At 43.7% G+C, this 20,469-nt stretch overlaps 2 protein-coding genes across 2 annotated transcripts in view; both read left to right on the top strand.

The window, feature by feature from the left end:
* Positions 1-4,136, top strand: part of LOC103732948 (N-acetyllactosaminide beta-1,6-N-acetylglucosaminyl-transferase-like) — a 37,075-nt gene extending 32,939 nt beyond the window's left edge. The window contains exon 2 of the mRNA XM_029562842.1: positions 3,842-4,136. Coding sequence (XP_029418702.1) covers positions 3,842-3,903 — 62 coding nt within the window. The 3' untranslated portion in view covers positions 3,904-4,136. The remainder of the gene's footprint in view (positions 1-3,841) is intronic.
* Positions 4,137-7,057: 2,921 nt separating this feature from the next.
* Positions 7,058-14,827, top strand: Gcnt2 (glucosaminyl (N-acetyl) transferase 2 (I blood group)). The gene is made up of 3 exons (XM_029562822.1): positions 7,058-8,566; positions 13,603-13,624; positions 14,821-14,827. Exons 1-3 carry the CDS (start codon positions 7,648-7,650, stop codon positions 14,825-14,827), a joined length of 948 nt encoding a protein of 315 aa, XP_029418682.1. The 5' UTR covers positions 7,058-7,647.
* The last annotated feature ends 5,642 nt before the right edge of the window (positions 14,828-20,469 follow it).

Genomic DNA, 20,469 nt, shown 5'->3' with positions numbered 1-20,469 from the left:
AATGATTAATAAAATAAAATAAAATAAAATAAAATAAGAAAAATAAAAACAAAAAACAAAAAACAAAAAACAGTGTTTCATATAGCCCAGACCAGCCTGGAGGGTAACTATGAACTTCACATCCTCCTGCCTCCACCTCCTGAGCACTGGGATTATAAGCATGCACCACCAAGCCTGGTTTACGAGGTCCTGGGAATTGAATTCGGGGCTCCATACATACTAGGCAAACACTCTACCAAACAAGCTACAATTCCAGCCCTCTTTTTTTTTTTTTTTTTTTTAATTTTCAAATACTTTTCTTCAGCACTCTCTCTAATTCAGGAAGACTAGATATTCCATATAGCAATGCTTGTTGCTAAATTCTCCTGCCTGCTGGCTGTGAAGGATGGTTTATACACAAGTGTGGCCACTGTACACAGTAATTGGAAGCACATTAGGCAGTGGGTGGCTTTTAGCAAGGATTCCTTCCACTTCAGTGGCAATACCACTGCATATCCAGATGCTCGGCTTCTCACAATCTTTAAATTTATTTATTTTTTATGTGTATGACTGTTTTGCCTGAATAGATGTAAGTGCACCCATGTCATACATTGCCTGCAGAGGACAGAAGAGAGCACTGGATGCCCTGGAACTGGAGTTACAGACAGTTGTTACCCGCCATGTGGGTTCTGGAAACAGAACCTGGGTCCTCTACAAGAGCAGCCAGTGCTCTTAACCACTGAGCCGTGTCTCCAGTCCTCACGTTCTTCTTTGTACAAGTGGCCCATTATGCCGTGGTTCTGAATCTAGGGATTTGACCAACCACAAATAGAACAATACTCCCTCCAAAGAATATTGCATCTGGCAGCCAGGTGTGGTGGTGCACACATGTAAACCCAGCACTCAGGAGGTAGAGGCAGCCTCAGCTACATAGATGACTAGGGATATGGGGAGACCCTGTCTCAAAACAAATACCATGGCATCTGTACTAGATACATACAGACATTTTTCTTGTCATCATTCCCCTAATAATAAAGTATAGGGTGGAGGAGATGGCTCAGCAGGTAGAGGCACTTGCCTCTAAGCCTAGTGACCTGAGTTCAATCCCCAGGACCCACATCATGGAAAGAGAGAACTGACTTCCACAAATTGTCCTCTGGCCTCCACTTCCACACTATGCTGTACAAACACACACATACACACACACACACACACACACACACACATGTTTTTCCCCAGGACAGATTTTTTTTTTTTTTTTTAGTATGGAAACCCTTTATATGGTAGTTAGATTTCACTATGTATTATAATCATCTAGAGATGATTTAAAATATACAGGAGGATGTGCGGGGGTATATGAGCATAGTAAATCAATGTAGATATATGATATGAGCATCTGGGATTTAGGTATCCTGGCAGGGAACAGAGGGCATCCTAGAATCCATCCAATAGTGATACCCAGGTGTAAATGAACTGCCCATTCATTTTCCATGGTAGCTTGTGCTGCGGTGATGCGATAGTTCATCACATTCATTTTTAACACATTGTGCCATATTGTTTTATTTTTTTTTTCTTATGAGCATGTTGCTTTGTGATAAGAAAGTAGATCATGTGAGGCCATGGAGGGAGGGAAGAATCAAGGAATTTTGCTCTCTAGTCATAAACTTTGCTACATGGATCTGCAGTATCAGTATTATCTAGGACCAAAACACAAAGCATCAAGTTCCCTGGGTCTTTTCAGGCATGCCTTTAATCCCAGCATTTGGGAGGCAGATGCAGGCAGATCTCTGTGAGTTCAAGGCCAGCCTGGCCTACATAGTGAGTTCTAGGCCAGCTGGGGCTACAGGGAGACCCTGTCTCAAACAAAAAAGCAAACAAATATAAACTCCCTTGGGTTTGAGAACCCTGACCCTCATGTTTTAACGCCTGCCACCCCCAGGTGGTGAGATAGTAAACTAAAGCTTGTTAAAGCACTGATCTTCTTGTCCTTATTCCCAAGCTAGACACTTGTTTCAGTAGCACAATCAATGAGTCTGTTACCCTGCCATGGTTAGACAATTCATCTCTACAAGGAAAGCTAACTTGCACCTTGAAATGTGAATTGAGCCAGTGGTATTGCACATCTATAACCCCAGTCCTGAGAGGTTGAGACAGGAGCCTTGCACAAGTTCAAGACCAGTTGAGCCCAGGTCAGCCAACCCAGGTTTACAGACTGACACCCTGTCTCACAAAAAAAAAAAAAAAAATTTAAATAGAAAAAGAAATGTGAATTGGCAACGACCTATACCGGGCAAGCCTCCTTTTCATTCTCTAAGCTCCCCTAATGCCAGGAGCGTCCTGCTTCTAATGACTAAATACGCTGTTGCAATAAAGCTGTTGCTGTGTGCTTTAACCTGTGCCTATTTGGATGCTTTGTGAACCATGTTTTGTATTTATTTAAAATCATCCAGCATCAGATGCTGCATCAAAATGAGGTGCAGCTCCATCTAGCTCATGTGTGATAACGCGGCTTCAAGTGACCCACTGACCTCATCACTGGGATCTTTAAAAATTCTGCATGTTACAGTAGATAGCTCAGTGGGTAGAGGTGCCTGTTGCCAAGCTTGAATTTGATCCCCACTGTCCTCTGACCTCTACATATGCTCTCCCTCACACTAAAATAAAAAATAAAATAAAATAAGATTCTACATGGTAGCGATCCCTCCCACTCCCACAGAGACGAGAATTTAAAATAATGCTTTGGGTTCTGCAATCCAGATAACAACTTGTTCTGTTGTTAATTAGTTAAAAGGGTTAGAAAGGCAGATGATTGGACCCAAGAGGAAGGTTTTCCCTAGAGAACCCCATCAGGGGACTTCTGAGTTGCGGAAGAATTGTTGTTTAATTAAAGATGAGCTTTGGAAATACCTTTTTCTTCTTCACCTTGGCATCATGTTCCTCTTCATTTAAAAATAAAATAAAGGTACCATTTATAAAACATCAGGTGAACTAGGATGGAGTTGCATAACTGGTCATACAGAATAAACTGGAATGTCAATGTTCTCTACGTTCTCATCTATTACTTAATTCGAAGGGGAAAAACAAATCCATGTTTTGTAATTGAGGAGGAATCCCTGAGTCATTTGCTTTCTTCCATAACAAAGCAAACTGCATAGCCAGGCATGGAGACTCATGCCTGTAATCCCACACTCAGGAGGCTAAGCAGGAGGGAGAGTTTCAGGCTGGTCTGGGCTACTGAGAAAGACAGTGCCACAAAAACAAAACAATAAAACAAAACCTCTAAAGCAAACTCCATAGGAAAGCCCTTCCAAAGAGGAGCCCAGGAACCAATACCAGCTGTTCTCATTTTGCTGGCCTTTTCTACCAGGATAACTTGACTCTTCAACGCAACTTTGACAGGTTTTATCCCAGCCAATCCTCTCCCAGCCAGGTTTCCTGTACCCTTTCACTATTATTTAACTTTACTAATCAGGTGTTTCTGTGTGAACTGTGCCCTCTTGAGTTCTTCCCCGAGTGAAGAATGATTAATTGGGAATGAAAAAACAAGTCCAGAACAATTCTGAAAGCGTAACGAAGCGTCAGTACACGCAGCTCTGAGGAAAGGCCCATGAGGAAGCCTGTCCCGAAACCTTCCGCCAAGTTGCCGGGTCTTGTCTGGAGGAGTTCCTGCACTCCGTCTTTTGTGCGCTTCTCGGCAATGAGGCTAAGCCCGAACTGTTTGTTTTATTTCTGTGCAGTACACAGATCGTTCCTGCCTCTCTTATAGTTGATTGGGGAACCAGCAGCTCTCAGAAGTTTCATGCCTCTATCCTTTGATTGTTTTTCTCGTCTTTCTCTTATTTTTATTCTTATTGTTTTGCAGTGCTGCGGATTGAACCTGGGGCCTCACGCATCATGTGTGCCAGACCAGTACTCTACCACTGAGTTATATCTCTAGCCCCATTTTTTAATTTTTGAGACAGGGTCTCATTAAGTTGTCCAGGCTACCCTAGAATTTGTTCTATAGCCCAGGAGGCTTTGAATTTGTAATTGATCTTCCTACCTTAGTCTCCAAAGCGCTGGGATAACTGGCCTGTCCCACCAAGCCCAACTTAATTATTTTTCTGAGATTATAATCTTCTATTATTTCAAATAAAGAATCATCTCTATATTTTGGAACTGTGTTCTATATAGCCACATATCTGGAGAAAAAGATGCCTTGAATATTGTGCACAAAACAAAGGCTTCTGAATGTAATAGGAAGAAAACCTTTAAGATGGCCCCAGGGAAGGGTAGACATGTCTAGCCTGCTTAATTGGCTAGTAGTTCAGGAATAATTGCTTCCAAAGTGAGGGCCAAGGGCATCGTTGCTAAGCCTGCAAGCGTCAAGTTTATCCTTGATGCTGAAAAAGGCAGGTAGGGAAGGCTGGGATAACCAGTCTCAATAGCCAAAACCTCACCGTGATACAAGGGAAATTCGGGTCTCCTCTTGGGGTGCTTAGTCTCATTACTCAATAAAAGAATTTAAGAATGGACTCAGATGGAAGCTTGTGGACAATTTCATTAGCATTTAAAAGAAAAAAAAAAAAAAAAAAAAAAAAGGCCAGGGCAGGCAAGTTGTAAACCTCAGCAGCTTCCCAGAGGAGGAGAGCGGAGGCGAGAAGAAAAAAAGCCATGCTGTTTAAGCTGGCTTGGAGGTCAGACGCCAGTCAGAAAAGCTGCCACAGGATGATGGGGAGGGACATTTGGAGAAAGAGTAAGGAAGCCAAAATGTTGGGGAAGTCCATGTTAAGGAAAGCATGCTTAGAGCAGAAATAGAAAGGAAAGGAAAAGCTATGCTTTTTTGAGTAATTTGGAAAATCAGATTTACAACGCTGCCTGGCTGTGGCCTCATAAGCTACTGCACTAGGGGTGGAGATACTGGGAAGGAAAATGCAGTCTCATTAAAGCACTGGCTATTCTGCCTATCTCTTTAGCATGGCTTAAGGTAGAACTGCCTTCCTAGGGGTGTGCCCTTGGTCAGGTGATTGACCTGGCCCAGCTGGAACGTTAGGACACCATGAAACTCTATTCTCTTGGCCTTAAGGAGTTTGGTTGGTTGGTTGGTTGGTTGGTTGGTTGGTAGGATGGTTTTTAGATCGGGTCTCACTGTATAGCCCTAGCTGGCCTGGAACTTGCTAAGAAGACTAGGCTGACCTTAAACTCACAGAGATTTGCCTGCCTCTGGCTCTAGTGCTGGGATTAAAGGATGCATTGTCAAGCCTAGCCTAGGAATTTTTTCTTAATAGGCCTTCCTTGCTACTCTAAAAACCAACTCCATTGTGGATAAGCAGACTGGACAGTGGTGTGGCCAGGAGGAGAGTTAACAAAAGACAGACACTCTCATGATAACAAGCTTTGTAAAATGTTCTCCTGTAGGGACCTTTTAATACCAGGATCTGAGGGTTGGGGAACATGGTCCAAGGACAGGCAAAAGGGGGAAAATAGCTATATTTTTCAACATGTAAACAGTACCATGAAAGTACTGAGTTGAATTCAGAAGTACTGTAAAAGTTCCTATTTTGGTCAGTGTCTGTACTTCTTAATATAGTAACATTATTAATGTTTATGCCCACAGCCTGTATAAATCTGAACTTCCATGTCATTGGACAGTTGGAAAGGGTAATATAAACAGATTCTGTTGCCCTAATTAAGTTATGTATCTGTATACTGAATGCTTTGTCAAGCTGTAAATATTTCAGTATTCATTCTAAGCCACAAGGCTTTGCCAAAATGAAATTACCAATACTGAAATGACTCTGTTGTTTAGAAATAGCAGACATAATAATCTAATATTTAACAATGTTAGTTGGAAGAAAGAGAAGCTTGAGATTGAATTCTCCTTTGTTCTGAACCACAGAAGCCGTTCAGAAGGAGAGCAAGTTGCTTTATCCATGAAATGGCCACATCATCTACTACTTGGCCTAAAGATCCAGGCGTGCGTCACACAGTGAATTTACTTGATGTGGGTACAGGAAGAGTTTAGTAAGAAAAATAATATATATATGGAGCTGGAGAGATGGCTCCGAGGTTAAGAACACTAGCTGTTCTTGCAGAAGACCCAGGTTCGAATCCTAGCACCCACCTGACAGCTACCAACTGTCCACAACTCCAGTTCCTGGAGCCTCTTTTGTCTTCCATGGGCATTGCACGATACAGGTGCACTTACCTACATGCAGGCAATACACATATACACATAAAATAAAAACAATAAATTAAATTTTTTTAAAAAGAAAAAATATATAAGCGGAAAAAACAAAATATGTAAATAATGAAAACTAGAAAATTGAAACGCCAGTGAGATCTGGTTGTACACCACAGGTCTAGGTTCCTACCACAAAGCATACTGTCCTGTTCTAGTAGAGACTTTCCAAAAGGAAGACAGGATGTGCCCAGAAGGGATTCTTAGTTTCTACAGTGACTTAATACCGCAGGGTACTGACTCTGACTTGTTAAGTGCAAAGTCTAAGAAAATAGAAAGGTAGTCTAGCAGTCAAGAGACTGCTAAATCTACATCCATCTACTTTTCATGTAAAATAAGTCATGGAAAGCCAGCTGTGGGGATACATGCCTGTAATAGCAGCACTTGGGAGGTAGAGGAAAGAGGATCAGGCATTCAAGGCCAGCTTCCGCTAATGAATTCGAGGCCAGCCTGCACTATTTGAGATTCTGTTTCAAAAAAACAAAAACCAAATAGAACAGAAGTCATGGAAAAGTGGAAGATTATAGATGAGCATTTGGCCATGGTCTCTGGGTGGATTAACTCCTTAATGCCCTTTAGAGCCTCTATCTGAACACGGTTCGTGGCCTCGATTCAAGCTTCTTTCTGGGAAGCCTCATTCACATTAGAGGAAGCAGTTCAACACCTGCTCATTGGATCCCAACATCCTCTAACACCTCAGCAGAGGCTATGAGCGAGAGAAAAGGACTTCGCTTTAGAGTCACACCCCCCTACCCCTGCGGTGTCAGATCCCCTAGGACCGGAACTCCGCCTCCTGGGAGCTCCTGTTTTGGAAACTGGCAGGGTGGGGCCAGAAACATTACAATGGAGCTGGGATGGAGGAGGTTTGCTTATATTTCAGATTGTGTCATTTGAGTCGCGTGAAACAGCGTCTTGCGGAACAGGCTATATTAGATCCCGTGGGTTAGCCTGGCACAGCCGGGAGACAACAGAGCGGGCGAGAGAGGCAGCCTACTAGAGGATGGGCAGGAAGCCGCTTGCCTGCCCCGGCTCATCCCATCAACTTTGCTTTTGGCTGTGCTAATTCCTTGAACTAGAGGAGGAGCTGGAAGAAACCCAGGAAAAAGGAAAGAAAGGAGATGCGAGAAACTCCGTGAAAAAACGTTGAGCAGCGCCTGAGCGAAATGCTCAGCAGATGCAAACCCAGAGGCCAGGGAGGAGGAGGGCAAGCAAGGCTGGGCTTAGGCAACCTGCTGCTGGCGTTTAGACAAAGGAGACTTGAGAGAGGCGGGATCGGATTCTAATTTCAGCTTGGGGAGAGAGCCAGCTAGCAGCTGGACTCGCGGGATGAAACTGACCGAATTCACAGTCACTGGAGCATGTACCACAATAAGAGCACACAGAAAAAGTAAGTCTGGGAAGGGATTTACTGAGCTTCAAAGACTGACATCTGCCCCCCTCTTTGAGGCATGCCTTCATCCATGCGGTACCTCTTTATAGTCTCGGTGTCTACTGTTACCGTTTTTATAGTGCTCTATGTGTTGAGTTTTGGGGGAGATCAAAGCTACCAGAAGCTAAACATCTCAGACACTTTGATGCTGACTCAAGTGTGCACATCCTTTATCAATGGGAAGACTCCTTTCCTGTGGAGAAACAAACTGATAATCTATGAAAAGTCTTCTTGCAAGGAATACCTGACCCAAGGCCACTACATCACAGCCCCTTTATCTCAGGAAGAGGTTGAGTTTCCTTTGGCTTATATCATGGTCATCCATCACAATTTTGACACCTTTGCAAGACTCTTCAGGGCTATCTTCATGCCCCAGAACGTCTATTGTGTTCATGTGGATGAAAAGGCAACAGTTGAATTCAAAAGTGCGGTTGAACAGTTACTGAGCTGTTTCCCCAACGCCTTTCTGGCTTCTAAGATGGAGCCAGTGGTCTATGGTGGCATCTCCCGACTCCAGGCTGACCTGAACTGCATCAAAGATCTGGCTGCCTCAGAGGTCCCATGGAAGTATGCCATCAACACCTGTGGGCAAGACTTCCCCCTGAAAACCAATAAGGAAATAGTTCAGTATCTGAAAGGTCTTAAAGGGAAGAATCTCACCCCAGGGGTGCTGCCTCCAGCTCATGCAATTGGACGGACCAAGTATGTCCACCGGGAGCATCTGAGCAAAGAACTTTCCTATGTGATCAGAACTGCAGCACTGAAGCCCCCACCTCCCCACAACCTCACCATTTACTTTGGCTCAGCCTATGTTGCTCTATCTCGAGAATTCGCCAGCTTTGTCCTCCATGACCCACGGGCTGTTGATTTGCTCCAGTGGTCCAAAGACACTTTCAGTCCTGATGAACATTTCTGGGTGACACTCAACAGGATTCCAGGTATGTGAGACTCCATGTTTCATGCCAAGAGAATGTGCAGGCCTCCTTATCCACAGGTTCCACATCTAAGGGTTCTGCCCATCTTGGATAGAGAATATTTGTGGAAAAAAAAATTGTGTCTCTATTGAATAAATGCAGACTTTCTTGTTATGATTCCTTAAACAATGCAATATGACAATTATTACATGATGTTTACATTGTATTAAGTGTTCTAAGTCATGCAGAGAAGATTTAAATATATGAGAGGCAATGCATAGATTATATGCAAATGTTACACCATTTGATAAAAGGGAATTGAGCACCTGCAGGTTTTTCTCACTCAAAGGTGGCCCTGGAACCAATCCCCTAGAGATGCTGAGAGATGACTGTGTTTGAAAGAGCCTTTGAAAAACCTGACATTTTGTTGTTGTTACTGTTGTTGTTGTTGTTTTAATTGGAAAGCACAAGGTGCAGACTGAAGTGTAGAGTCCTCACCCCAGTCCTTTCTAACTGCATGGTTTGTTCTTCCTGGGCTTACCCCTGGGTTCTAGCTCTACACACAATTCCTTCCTATGGCATCACCATGCATCTTGTCCTGCCCTGTCACACCCATCCTCTCCTGCCCTGTCACACCCATCCTCTCAGGCAGTCTTTACCACAGACCTCACTCTGGTGCCCTTTCTTCTCCACAGATTTATCAGATTTCCCTTTTGCCCAAGATCTTTGCCTGGGCCATCCTCCTGCCTTCCCCAAGAGCCTTCCAGGTTCCTTCTTACCTGCCAGAATTCGGCTCTCAGAGGGCAACTAGTCTGACCAGCCCCCTTCTCCTCCCTCACACACAGCTGTGTGTCAGCACACTGCCCTGTTTTCCCTGCAAAGAGTCACTGCCTAGAATGATCTTATTTACTCATTAGCATGGATTTGTTGCTGGCCTCTTCTGTGGGAGCTCCATAAAGTTGAGGCCATTTTCTGTCTTGTTGACAATAGATCCTCACTGCTCAGAGCAATTAGTAAATGCTTGATAAGTTCATATTAGGTGAACGAATGAGTGAGCAAGTCAGTGAGTGAATGGTAAAGCATGAGGCTTTACTAAGGGGCCATAGTAGACTCCCAAAGACCCGGGGACTGAGAGATACCTGGACTTGTGCATGTATCATTATATGTATGTACTTTTCTTTTTTATATAAACAAATTTTCTGTCTTACAAATAGTGAGATTCTAAGACAAATGCCTTTCTCATCAAAATATTTTTCCCTTTAATAATTAACTAGATAAATTATTACATTTTAAAATCACGGTTTTATTTATTTTGAGGGGCATGACACTAGCATGTAGGAGTGCTACTGAATTTGACCTCACAGTCAGTACCTCAAGAACCCAAGTTTGATCACTCATCCTCAAGAAACTAAAACAGCCAAATTAGTACTAAAAAGCAGAAAAATAAGATTTATTCAATGTGGTCACATCAGGAAGAAAAACTAGAGTTCATCATTAGATGTGGCTTCTTAGGGTACCTACTATGACCCCAAGTTCAGGAACAGGAGGACAATTCATGGGGGTCAGTTCTCTCCTTCTACCATGTGGGTCCTGGGGCTCAAACCTGGGTCGTTAGGGCTGACAGCAAGCATCTTACCTCTCTGAGCCATCCCACTTGCCCTGGATTATTTTTCTAAAACACAGACACACACACACACACACACACACACACACACACCACAACAGCTCTTCTTTGGAAGGCAACAGTGTGCTTTGGACTCAATGAAAAAGACAAAATGGATCTGTAATGAACTAGACAGCATGAAAGAAAAGCAATCATTGTTTTGCCGCTGGGAAAATGCCAAGTTGAGAATGCTGGTAAGTGCTCTGGGGTGGCAGGGCAGGGCTTGCTGGGCAATAAACATGCCCAGATTCTGGAAAATACCAGGGAGGTTGGTCTCTTGATCCCAGGGTGACTGGCCTGTCAAACTCCCTAGCTCCAGTACAACACATCTTCTCTTTCCCTTCTCTTCCCCTGTGACCATCGTCAGTTCACCCTTGGTCTGTTTCTATTATTAGATGTAATTTGGGAACATTAGGTGCTTCGAGGCTGATTTTCCTATTTAAATATTTATTTCTTTTCTATTTCCAGTATTTCCTTAAAATTCATGAGAGTTGGGTTCTAGCCATGTGCTGCCTCCTGTACTGTACCAGATGAGAGCATTATATAACTCAGTAAAACTCTGGCTGTCACTTTTTTAAAAAATAGAGGCAATGCCAGGGGTGATAGTATACACCTATAATCCCAACACTCAGAAGCCGAGCAAGAGGATTATAAGTTCAAGAACGGCCTAGGTTCTACCTCAGGACCCAGTCTCAGAAACAAGGAAGCAAGGGAGATAAAAAGGGAGGAGGGACAGAGAGGAAGGCAGGCAAGCAGGCAGACAGGAGTTTACGGTTTGGTTTGTGTTAAATATCTCTGACTACTTCTACAAAGGGTGATCAGGTAGACCCATGTCAAATCAGTATAAGAAAATCAAGGACCCAAGAGTCTCCTTTCCCTCTAGCTTCCTTTCTCTCCTGCCAGCCACTAGACTAGATGTGAGAAAAAGAACGACAGATACAGCCAGATGTGGTGACACACACCTGCCATCCCAGCACTTGTGAGGCTGGAGCAGGAGGATCCTTTGAGCCCAGGAATTTGGGGCCACTTTGGGCAAGACTCTTGTCTTTAAAACAAAAGAACTAGCTTGATCTGGGAAAGCAAACTTTTTGCTTTAGATTTGTGGTATGGCCTTGGTGCCCCTCTCCCCTAACAGACACAGCAGGACCTCTTGCAAGATTTAGAAACTCAAACATCTCCAGCTACAAAATGTAGGGCCAAGGGAGAAAGACCCCACTTGTTCCTACATGAGCCTTTCTTTGGAAAAGACACAATGCCCAGAACATAAAGACCTCTCATGTAGCATCCATCGCACAGCAGGAGGCAGAGCTTGGGAGCCTGTGGTCCTGAACGCCCTTTAGCTATGGCATCAGTCATGTTTCTCTTCAGGAGCTGGGGAAGAGAGCTTCTCTGCTAAGCATCTCCCTGGGAAGGAAGACTAGCACAGCCCCTGCCAGTGGCCTGTCCTCTCCTACTGCACAGGACACACTTCAGGATAATAGTATACTTCCCAGAATTCTGCCTTCTTCCTTTCTTGGGCTGTTGGGAGCGTCCTGGTTCAGAAAGAAAGGATATCCTGTTTGTAGATGGGGTCTTCCCAAATTGCTAGTGAATTCAGGAGCAAACCATTAAAAGTACTCTCCAATTTCAAAGCAGTGTAAAATCTAATCACACACTCATGATCTTTGTGATTTAAACTTGGGGTGTAATCTGTTTTACCCCCAGACAGCTTTTAATCACATCAGCTTTGTGTTGTGTGGCTGTCACCTTTTAAGGGGAAAAGCTTTTGTGGAAATATAATGCCGGCATGTTTTGTTTTTTCAAGTGTGCAACTCCAAGTAGCACTTTTCATTTTGTCCCTCGAAGTCCTCACCTTCCTGTCTCCTGAAGACTTCAAAGTGTATGTGTTAGAAAAACCCTGGCCAAACATATCACTTCCCCAAAACATTCCTAAGAGATTTAGGACCAAGAGGTTGAGAACTGGATGGTGTCAGAAAACAAAATGAAAATCCTTTAAAAGACTGAGACAACAACCTGGGGCTACCTGGGGCTACCTGGGGCCTGGCAGCTCTTATTTTCTTTTCTGAGGTGAGAATGACTTCTTAGTTCTTTTTGTTTTGTTTTGTTTTGTTTTGTTTTTTGTCTTTTTTGAGACAGGGTCTCCCTGTAGCCCAAGGTGTCCTGGATCATGATCTTTGTGATTTAAACTTGGGGTGTAATCTGTTTTACCCCCAGACAGCTTTTAATCACATCAGCTTTGTGTTGTGTGGCTGTCACCTTTTAAGGGGAAAAGCTTTTGTGGAAATATAATGCCGGCATGTTTTGTTTTTTCAAGTGTGCAACTCCAAGAAGCACTTTTCATTTTGTCCCTCGAAGTCCTCACCTTCCTGTCTCCTGAAGACTTCAAAGTGTATGTGTTAGAAAAACCCTGGCCAAACATATCACTTCCCCAAAACATTCCTAAGAGATTTAGGACCAAGAGGTTGAGAACTGGATGGTGTCAGAAAACAAAATGAAAATCCTTTAAAAGACTGAGACAACAACCTGGGGCTACCTGGGGCTACCTGGGGCCTGGCAGCTCTTATTTTCTTTTCTGAGGTGAGAATGACTTCTTAGTTCTTTTTGTTTTGTTTTGTTTTGTTTTGTTTTTTGTCTTTTTTGAGACAGGGTCTCCCTGTAGCCCAAGGTGTCCTGGAACTCACTATGTAGACCAGGCTTGCCTTGAACTCACAGAGATCCGCCTGCCTCTGCCTCCAAGTGCTGGGATTAAAAGCGTGCACCACCACGCCCGGCCGACTTCTTAGTTCTTATTGCTGCAGTAGAAATGATGTCTGGGTGGGGATGCAGTTCAGTGTCACAACCCTGGTCTAGCCTGAGCAATGGCCTGAGTTCTAGCACTGAAAAACAGAACAAAAAGTAAAAGCAAGAACAACATAGGGGTTGTCAAAAGTCAGCCACACTGTAAACTCAGCCTCCTTCGAAAAATTTGGTGAACCTAGATTCATATAAAAATGAACAGTAGCTGGGCATGGTGGCAAACACCTTTAACCCTAGCAATTGAGAGGCAGAGGCAAGCAGATCTCTGTGAGCTTGAGGCCAGCCTGTTCTACACAGCAAGTTCCAAGACAGCCAGGGCTACATAGTGAGACTCTCTCAAAACAAAAACAAAAGGAGAATAGAGGGGACAGGAGAGATGGCTCAGCTGTTAAGAACACTTACCTCTCTTCCAGAGGACCAGAGTTCATTCCCATCAGCCACATGCTGGCTTACAAACACCTGTAACACCACTTCCAGGGAATCTGATACCTTCTTCTGGCCTCCTTGAGTACCTATACACATGGTGCATATACATACACTCACACACATACAATAAAAGTAAATAAACAGATCTTTTTAAAGATGAAAATAAACAGACGAGGGGCTGGAGAGATGGCTCAGTGGTTAAGAGCACTGACTGCTCTTGCAGAGGACCCAGGTTCAGTTCCCAGCACCCACATGGCAGCTACGAACCGTCCTTAACTCCAGTTCCAGGGGAATCCAAAGCCCTCTTCTGACCTCCCCAGCATTGCAGGACCCGGGTGCACTCCCATACATGCAGGCAATGCATTCATACACATAAAATAAAAATAATAAATAACATTTTTTTTAAAAAAATGAACAAAAGTTAGAAAGATGACTTAGTTAAAAGCACTTGCTGTTTTTGCAGAGAACACTGGTTCAGTTACCAGCACCCACGTGGTGGCTCCAACAACTTCTTTTGCCTTCACTGGCATTGCATGAATATGGTGCACTTACATATGTGTAGGAAAAACACTCATGCACATAAAATAAAAAAATATTTTATATAAAAAAAATGAAGAAGCCAGATTCAGTGGACACACCTTTAATCCCAGCACTCAGGAGGCAGAGGCAGGTAGATCTTTGTGAGTTCAAGGTCAGTCTGGTCTACATAGCAAGTTCCAGGGCAGCTGGGGCTACATAGTGAAATCCTATCTCAAAAAAAAAAAAAAAAGAACAATAGAAAAATGTATGTTCATTCCCATTCAAAACAACTATAAGAATAGAAAAATAAAAAGTACCAGAGTAAAATTTCTAAAGACAACAACAGCATCCCAGGAGAGCAATGTGTACTTACCAAATACACTAAAAGACATTAAGAAAATGATCTCAGGCAGGAAAGAGCAGTATGAGATTATGCGTCAGGGTCAGAAACCTCAAAAATGGGGGATAAAACGACATGCTTTTTTAAAGAAAGAGCTAGAAGTACAGCTTAGTGGCAGAGCACCTGCCTACATGTGCAGGGCCTTGAGAACGTGATAGAGGGGACGGAGGAAGAAGAGGAGAGAAAAGAAGAGAATGGGGGTGGGAAGGAGATGGGGCGAAGGATGAACCAGAGGAAAGGAAGAGGAAAAAGTTCTTGCACAGGTCAGAAAGAGGCCCAAAGGGTACCCCAGACGCGGCCTGGTTGGGAGAGCCAGGCTCCCCGCCCGTCTGCCATTCAGAAGTGAGCTGTGCACAGAAGCCGCTGGCCCTCTCCCTTCCGGCTGCACTCTCAGAGGAGGCCACACAGGATCCCAGGTTGCTCTGACACTAGGGGTAGCTCACCTTGACTCTGCTGTGTTCTCTGACTTCTCAGGTCTTAAGTTACAGATGAAGCCCTGTTTCCCTAGCTTTTCCTGTTCGGTTACCCACATGGTCACGTAGCATTGTGCTGTGTTTTATGTTTTTGTGGGGAACTGGGGAGGGGAACCAGGCAAGGTCTCACGCATGCTACAAAAACTCTTTCCCACTGAGCCACACCCTCCTGCAGATTTCTGGTTCAAGTCTTGTGACTGCTTCCCCATCTTTGGAAGTGGTCTAGTTTCGTCATAGCCTGTTTGGGTAGCTAAACTGTTTTCTCCCTCTTCAGGGCAGATCCCTCTCTCAGGAAAAGGCGTCAGCCCCTCTTCCCCTACAGCGTTGTTTGTTCTCGTGAGCCTTTGCCGGGGGCAATCTGACCTTTCTCATGCCATGAAGCTTTCCTTCCATAACAATGTTTTCATTTGTTTCTTTTCCGTTTTCCATTTGTATATATATATTTTTTCTAAGCTTCTTTGTCAAATAAATACTCTCGACCTTAGAAGAAATTGTATGATCCCATTTCCTCATTTTTAAATTCTAAAAATAGTATATTTCCTACTTTGATTTAGTTTACCGTTTTCACTGTGACTTTTATTTATGTGTGCACGTTCTTTGGGAAAGTTACTTAGCTTTTTAGGTTGCAACTATCAGAGCCTCAGCTCAAAGTTGCTTAAATGAATGCAAGAACTTACTTACAAGGTCTCATTGTTGAGATGTCCCACAGACCTCCAAGATCAAGAGATATCAAGAGTTGAAATAAAATGTTCCCATGAAGTCCTCCCATGGGGTGACCAGCTGTCTCTGTTTACCCAACTCTGAAGTCCAGGTGGAGGTCTGGAACTTCCTGGCTAGAACCAGACAAGTCCTGGGCACCCCAGGATGAGTTTGTCTCCCTGTCTCTGCCTCGCTCTGGGTTGGCTTCCTTTGAGCAGCTTCTCGCCCACTGGGGATAGAGAAACTAGAAGTAGCTCCGGGTTTGCTTGGTTTTGGAAGCTGGCTTTCCTGGGGAAAACCAAGCCCTTTTCCTGATTGCTGTAGTAGCAGATCAAAGAAGACTTCAGTGTGGGCCTGCTTTGCCCACATTCCCGTCTGTATTAAGGCCAGGGGGCAGAAGAACGTTGATGCTGGTGCCTCTTTTTTCATTTCTTTTTCTTTTTTTTTTTTGTTTTTGTTTTTGTTTTTTTGAGACAGAATCTTACTATATAGACCAACTGGCCTGGAACTTGCTGTGTAGGGCACTGGCCCTAGTGTAGAATGGCTCTGTGGCTGGATTAGGTAGGAATGTGAAGCTCACGCCTGTGACAGGATGCCTCCATGTGGGACACCAGAGAGCTGTTCCTATCATCCTCTCTTGGTATTAGAGGGAACCATTGACGTGGCTTGAACCACCTGAGGAGTCAGAACTTGGAAAATACTAATTAAATTTATCCTTGTGGGAAAGACATGAGCTCAGTCACCGTATACTTTTCCTGCATAAAAACATTAAAATCATAATGTGGCTTCATTGTGTGGGGGCCACATTTAGTTTGTGAGATTTCTTCTGCTTGATCTCCTTGATGTTCATAAAATCCTATAAAAAGGAGGACTGGTGTTCCCGATGTATAGATGAGGAAATTTAACACTACAGTACATGCTTGGAGATGTGTGAATAGGAACAGAGTATACTGGACTGTGAGGTATGGCTCAGTGGTAGAGCTTGCCTAATGTGGACAAGGCCCTCGGTTTGTTCCCCAAACACACACACACACACACACACACACACACACACACACGCACACACACACGATATATGTATGAAAATGTCATGCAATGAAAGTCATCTCTTTCGACGCAAAACAAAAAGCTTTTCTCCCTATAAGAACCCCAGCTGGCCTGGTACTCCCTATGTAGTTCAGTCTGTCCTCAAACTCAGAGCTCTGCTTGCCTTTGCCTCCCAAGTGCTGGGACTAAAAGTGAGCACCACCACACCTGGTACAAACCAAAAATGAATTTAAAAAAAAATACATGAGGGGGCTGGCAAGATGGCTCGGTGATTAAGAGAGCTTGTTGCTCTTGTGAAGGACCTAGGTTCAGTTCCCAGCATTCATGTGGCAGCTCACAACCTTTGGAAACCAGTTGCAGGGTATCCAATGCCCTCTTCTGGCCTCCATAGGCACTGCATACATGTGGTGATAATTGTAGGCCAAACACTCATACACATAAAGCAAATAAAAATTTTAAAAAATAAATTATTTTTTAAAATACATTATTTTTCCAAAGACAAACATTAAATAAATCCTGTAAGAAGTAAGAATAAACAAAACCATGGAGGGAAAACAGTCAAACAGCCAGGTGTGGTGGTACACCCCTTTAGTCCCAGCACTCAGGGGCAGGCAGGCAGATCTCTGTGAGATCAAGGTCAGCCTGATCTACACAGTGAGCTCCAGCTGGGGCTACAGAGAGACCCTGTTTGGAAAAATCAAAGCAAAACAAAAAAACCCAACATAAAATAACATTATACTTTAAGTTAAATTGAACCTAGGTTTTTTTTTTTTTTTTTTGGTGTTTTTGAGAAAGGGTCTCCCTGTAGTCCCAGCTGGCCTCGATCCGCCTGCCTCTGCCTCCCAAGTGCTGGGATTAAAGGCGTGCACCACCACACCTGGCTGAACCTAGTTTTATTAATTCATTATTTAATTATTATAGTAACTATGAGTCCAGAGTTTTTTTTTTTAAAGCAAATTCATGTTTTATTAAACTTCAGAATGGTTATATAATTAGACCCAAAGGAGTTTTTCCCTTTCCACCTAATGGCCCATTTTCTCAGAAATCTTGGTCTTTTTTATAAGAGCTGAACTGCAAAGAGGAGGAACATGGTTCATGTTTGCTGAATTCTGCCTGTGGGTCTAGGGCGCTGAATCGTCACAAGAGACCTGTCGACTCTTAAATCTATGTTTTGCAAATGGGAAGAAGATGGACTCCAGCAGCTGAATAGTGCATTGTGCTCCAAATATGGGACATGCAGAAACACACACAGATTGTGCCCGTGCATGCTGTAGGCTCACAGCTGAACTCATGTACCCTCTCTATAGGTCCCTCAATCCTATCCCTGTGGACTGGGGTGTCTCCCACAACCTCTCGCCCTCTCTGATGGTGATTTGACTTTCCCTGGAGTGTACGAGTTGAGGGCTCAGGCTCCCAAGTCAGAGAAGGCCATGTTGGAATCCTGGCCCCTCCAGCCCCATCCCAAACCACATGACTTGCCATTTATAAAGTTTGTTCTTAGAGGATATATAGCCCATGTACCAAAAGCATACACCCTTGAGCCCAAAGTTTGAATCTGAGTTCTGTATGACCTTGGACAAGTTATCCAACTTTTGTGTCCCAGGTTCATCGTCTATAAAATAGAGAAAATGGTATGTATATCAAACATATGAGGCTTTATTTCTAGTTAGACCAATGCCTTGAATGTATAGAAGTACAAATATGTTACTGTTTGAAGTAATAGCAATTCAGGTTGGATACCCTGCATAAAATTCTTGGGTTGAGAAATGATTCAGATTTTAGATATTTTTAAAAAATTCTTGCATATACATAATGTGGTATCTTAAGGGTGGGGCCAAGTCCAAACACGAAATCCATTTATATTTCATATACATAGCCTTAAGATAATTTTATATACTATTTTAAATAATTTGGTGCATGAAGTGAAGTTACATGGTGTGGAATTTTCCATTTATGCTGTCATGCCAGTGTTAAAAAAAAGTTTCAGATTTTTGGATTAAAAACTTTTGGACTAGGAATGCTCAGCACGCTGCGTGCTTTTGCCTTTAAAGTGGCCGTTCATCCAGTAGCTATGTGTGGAGCATCTGGATCCTGTCCTCCAGTTTAATGATGCATATGACAAGGAAACATGCTAGGAAAAAGTAGGAGCTGAGTAGAGCTTTGATTGTGGTGGGTGCTATAATATAACCTTCTATAGATGGTGGGGGGATCACAGATGGCTTCTAGGAAAGGATGACACACAGTCTGCATCTCCAATTATAACGAGCCAGCCACCCACTGGGGGAAGAGGCTGCAGATAGAGGGAATAGGTACTGAAGAGATCCCTGGAGTGAGAAAACCAAGGAAATAGTCTGTTTGACTATGACTGAAGGCAAGAGCCGGGGCAGGTCTAGGTGGGTCTGACCTCTGCAGGCCCTTGTGTGAAGGCTGTGAAGGGACAGAATCTGATGGCACACTTCCCAGAGGGGAGTGGCAGATGAAGCAGGATGGCGAGTACCAGACTGAACGGTAGATAAACGGCACCCAGCTTCCGGCTGTCTCCCGCTCCTGATGCCACCACCCATCCTGTGTTCCTCTCTCTCACAATAGCATAATGTCTTCTAGCCGGTTCCCCTGACTCTATTCCCAGCTACTTTAAAATTAATCTTTATTTCACTTCTATTATATGTGTATGTATACATGCATGCCACAGTATACATGTGGAGGTCAGAGGACCTCACAGTCCTCTCCCTCCATTATTGTGTGGTCTGGGAATCAAACTCAAGTCAGCAACCTTGTGAAAGGAGTGCCTTTATCTGTTGAACCATCTCACCTGCCATAGACCACTTTAGTCTACCTTCCAGTGACAGAATGGCCTTTATAAAAACACCTGTGGTCACCTCTCTCCTTAGAAGCTTATGCACCTACCACCACAGTGCAACATCCTAGCCCCTTTGCTGAACCAAGATGCCCGCTACCATATGGATTGCAGCCTTCCAGTGCCATCTCATTTCATACTCTGGCTCTAACCAAATACCTGGTGGGTCCCAATTACACCACATCCAGTTTCCTGTCCTGACAAGTGCCATTCCCTCTGCCAGGAGGAGATCTCCAGGATGCTCTTCTCTCTCCCACACAGGTGTTTTTCTTTTTAGATGCAGCTTAGAGTAACTCTCTATAAAGCGTTTTCCCTCTCGAGCTCCTCTGCGCTCCTATACCTCCTTGGGCCGTTGTTACTGTTGAGTGCTCCCGGTGGCCTTTTAGATGAAGCTTCCAGGGCAGCAGTTGTTCATGTTTTCTTTTCCTTAGAGCACAATCCTGACAGACAAGGAAGTCTCAGTAGAGTGGAGATAAGGCTTCCGTTCATTTCACTTACATATATTCAACTATATACACGGTAGCTTCACTTTTCCTGGGCAGTTGCACAGAAATGCCTGGTCACCCATATAGGACCATAGCACAATGGAGAAATGATTCCAGTCAATTCCAGCTTAGTGAGCCAATGAGTTCACTGGGGTTACTTACAGAAGTGTAAGGTCTCGCTTGCAGAGGCATAGATCAGGGGTTACTTACAAGAACATGGGAGATTCGGGCAGCTACATCATGAAGAGCCCGCCCCACATTGGTGATGATGCATTAAAACTGCATCCCTGGAATTCCTGTGTGTTTTGCAGGGACTATACCACCAAGAATCTCTTCTCTAGACATTGTTTACTGTTTATATGGCCTCCTAGAGGGGTCTTATAGCCCTGTGAGTTCCTGAACTTCTTAAGTCTTATAAGTTTATTTCTTCCTCCAGGAGAGAATAGTTCATTTCTAAGGAAGAGCTGTATGGTATGCATACACCCTTGTGCAAGTTTATTTTATTTAATATGTCAACTTTGTAGTCCAGGCTGGCCTCAAACTCATGATCCTCCTGTTGTAG

The sequence above is a fragment of the Nannospalax galili genome, unplaced genomic scaffold, assembly GCF_000622305.1.
Source record: "Nannospalax galili isolate Female #2095 unplaced genomic scaffold, S.galili_v1.0 scaffold72, whole genome shotgun sequence".
NCBI lineage: Eukaryota > Metazoa > Chordata > Mammalia > Rodentia > Spalacidae > Nannospalax > Nannospalax galili.
The sequence above is the reverse complement of the archived record's forward strand: the minus strand, read 5'-3'. Positions and strand labels throughout refer to the sequence as shown.

Bases quoted from the DNA above. Each gene is read 5' to 3' on its own strand.
- Gcnt2 (XM_029562822.1), top strand. From the start codon at position 7,648: ATGCCTTCATCCATGCGGTACCTCTTTATAGTCTCGGTGTCTACTGTT. The intron at 8,567-13,602 runs GTATGTGAGACT...TAAACAGACGAG, and splicing joins GACACTCAACAGGATTCCAG to GGGCTGGAGAGATGGCTCAG.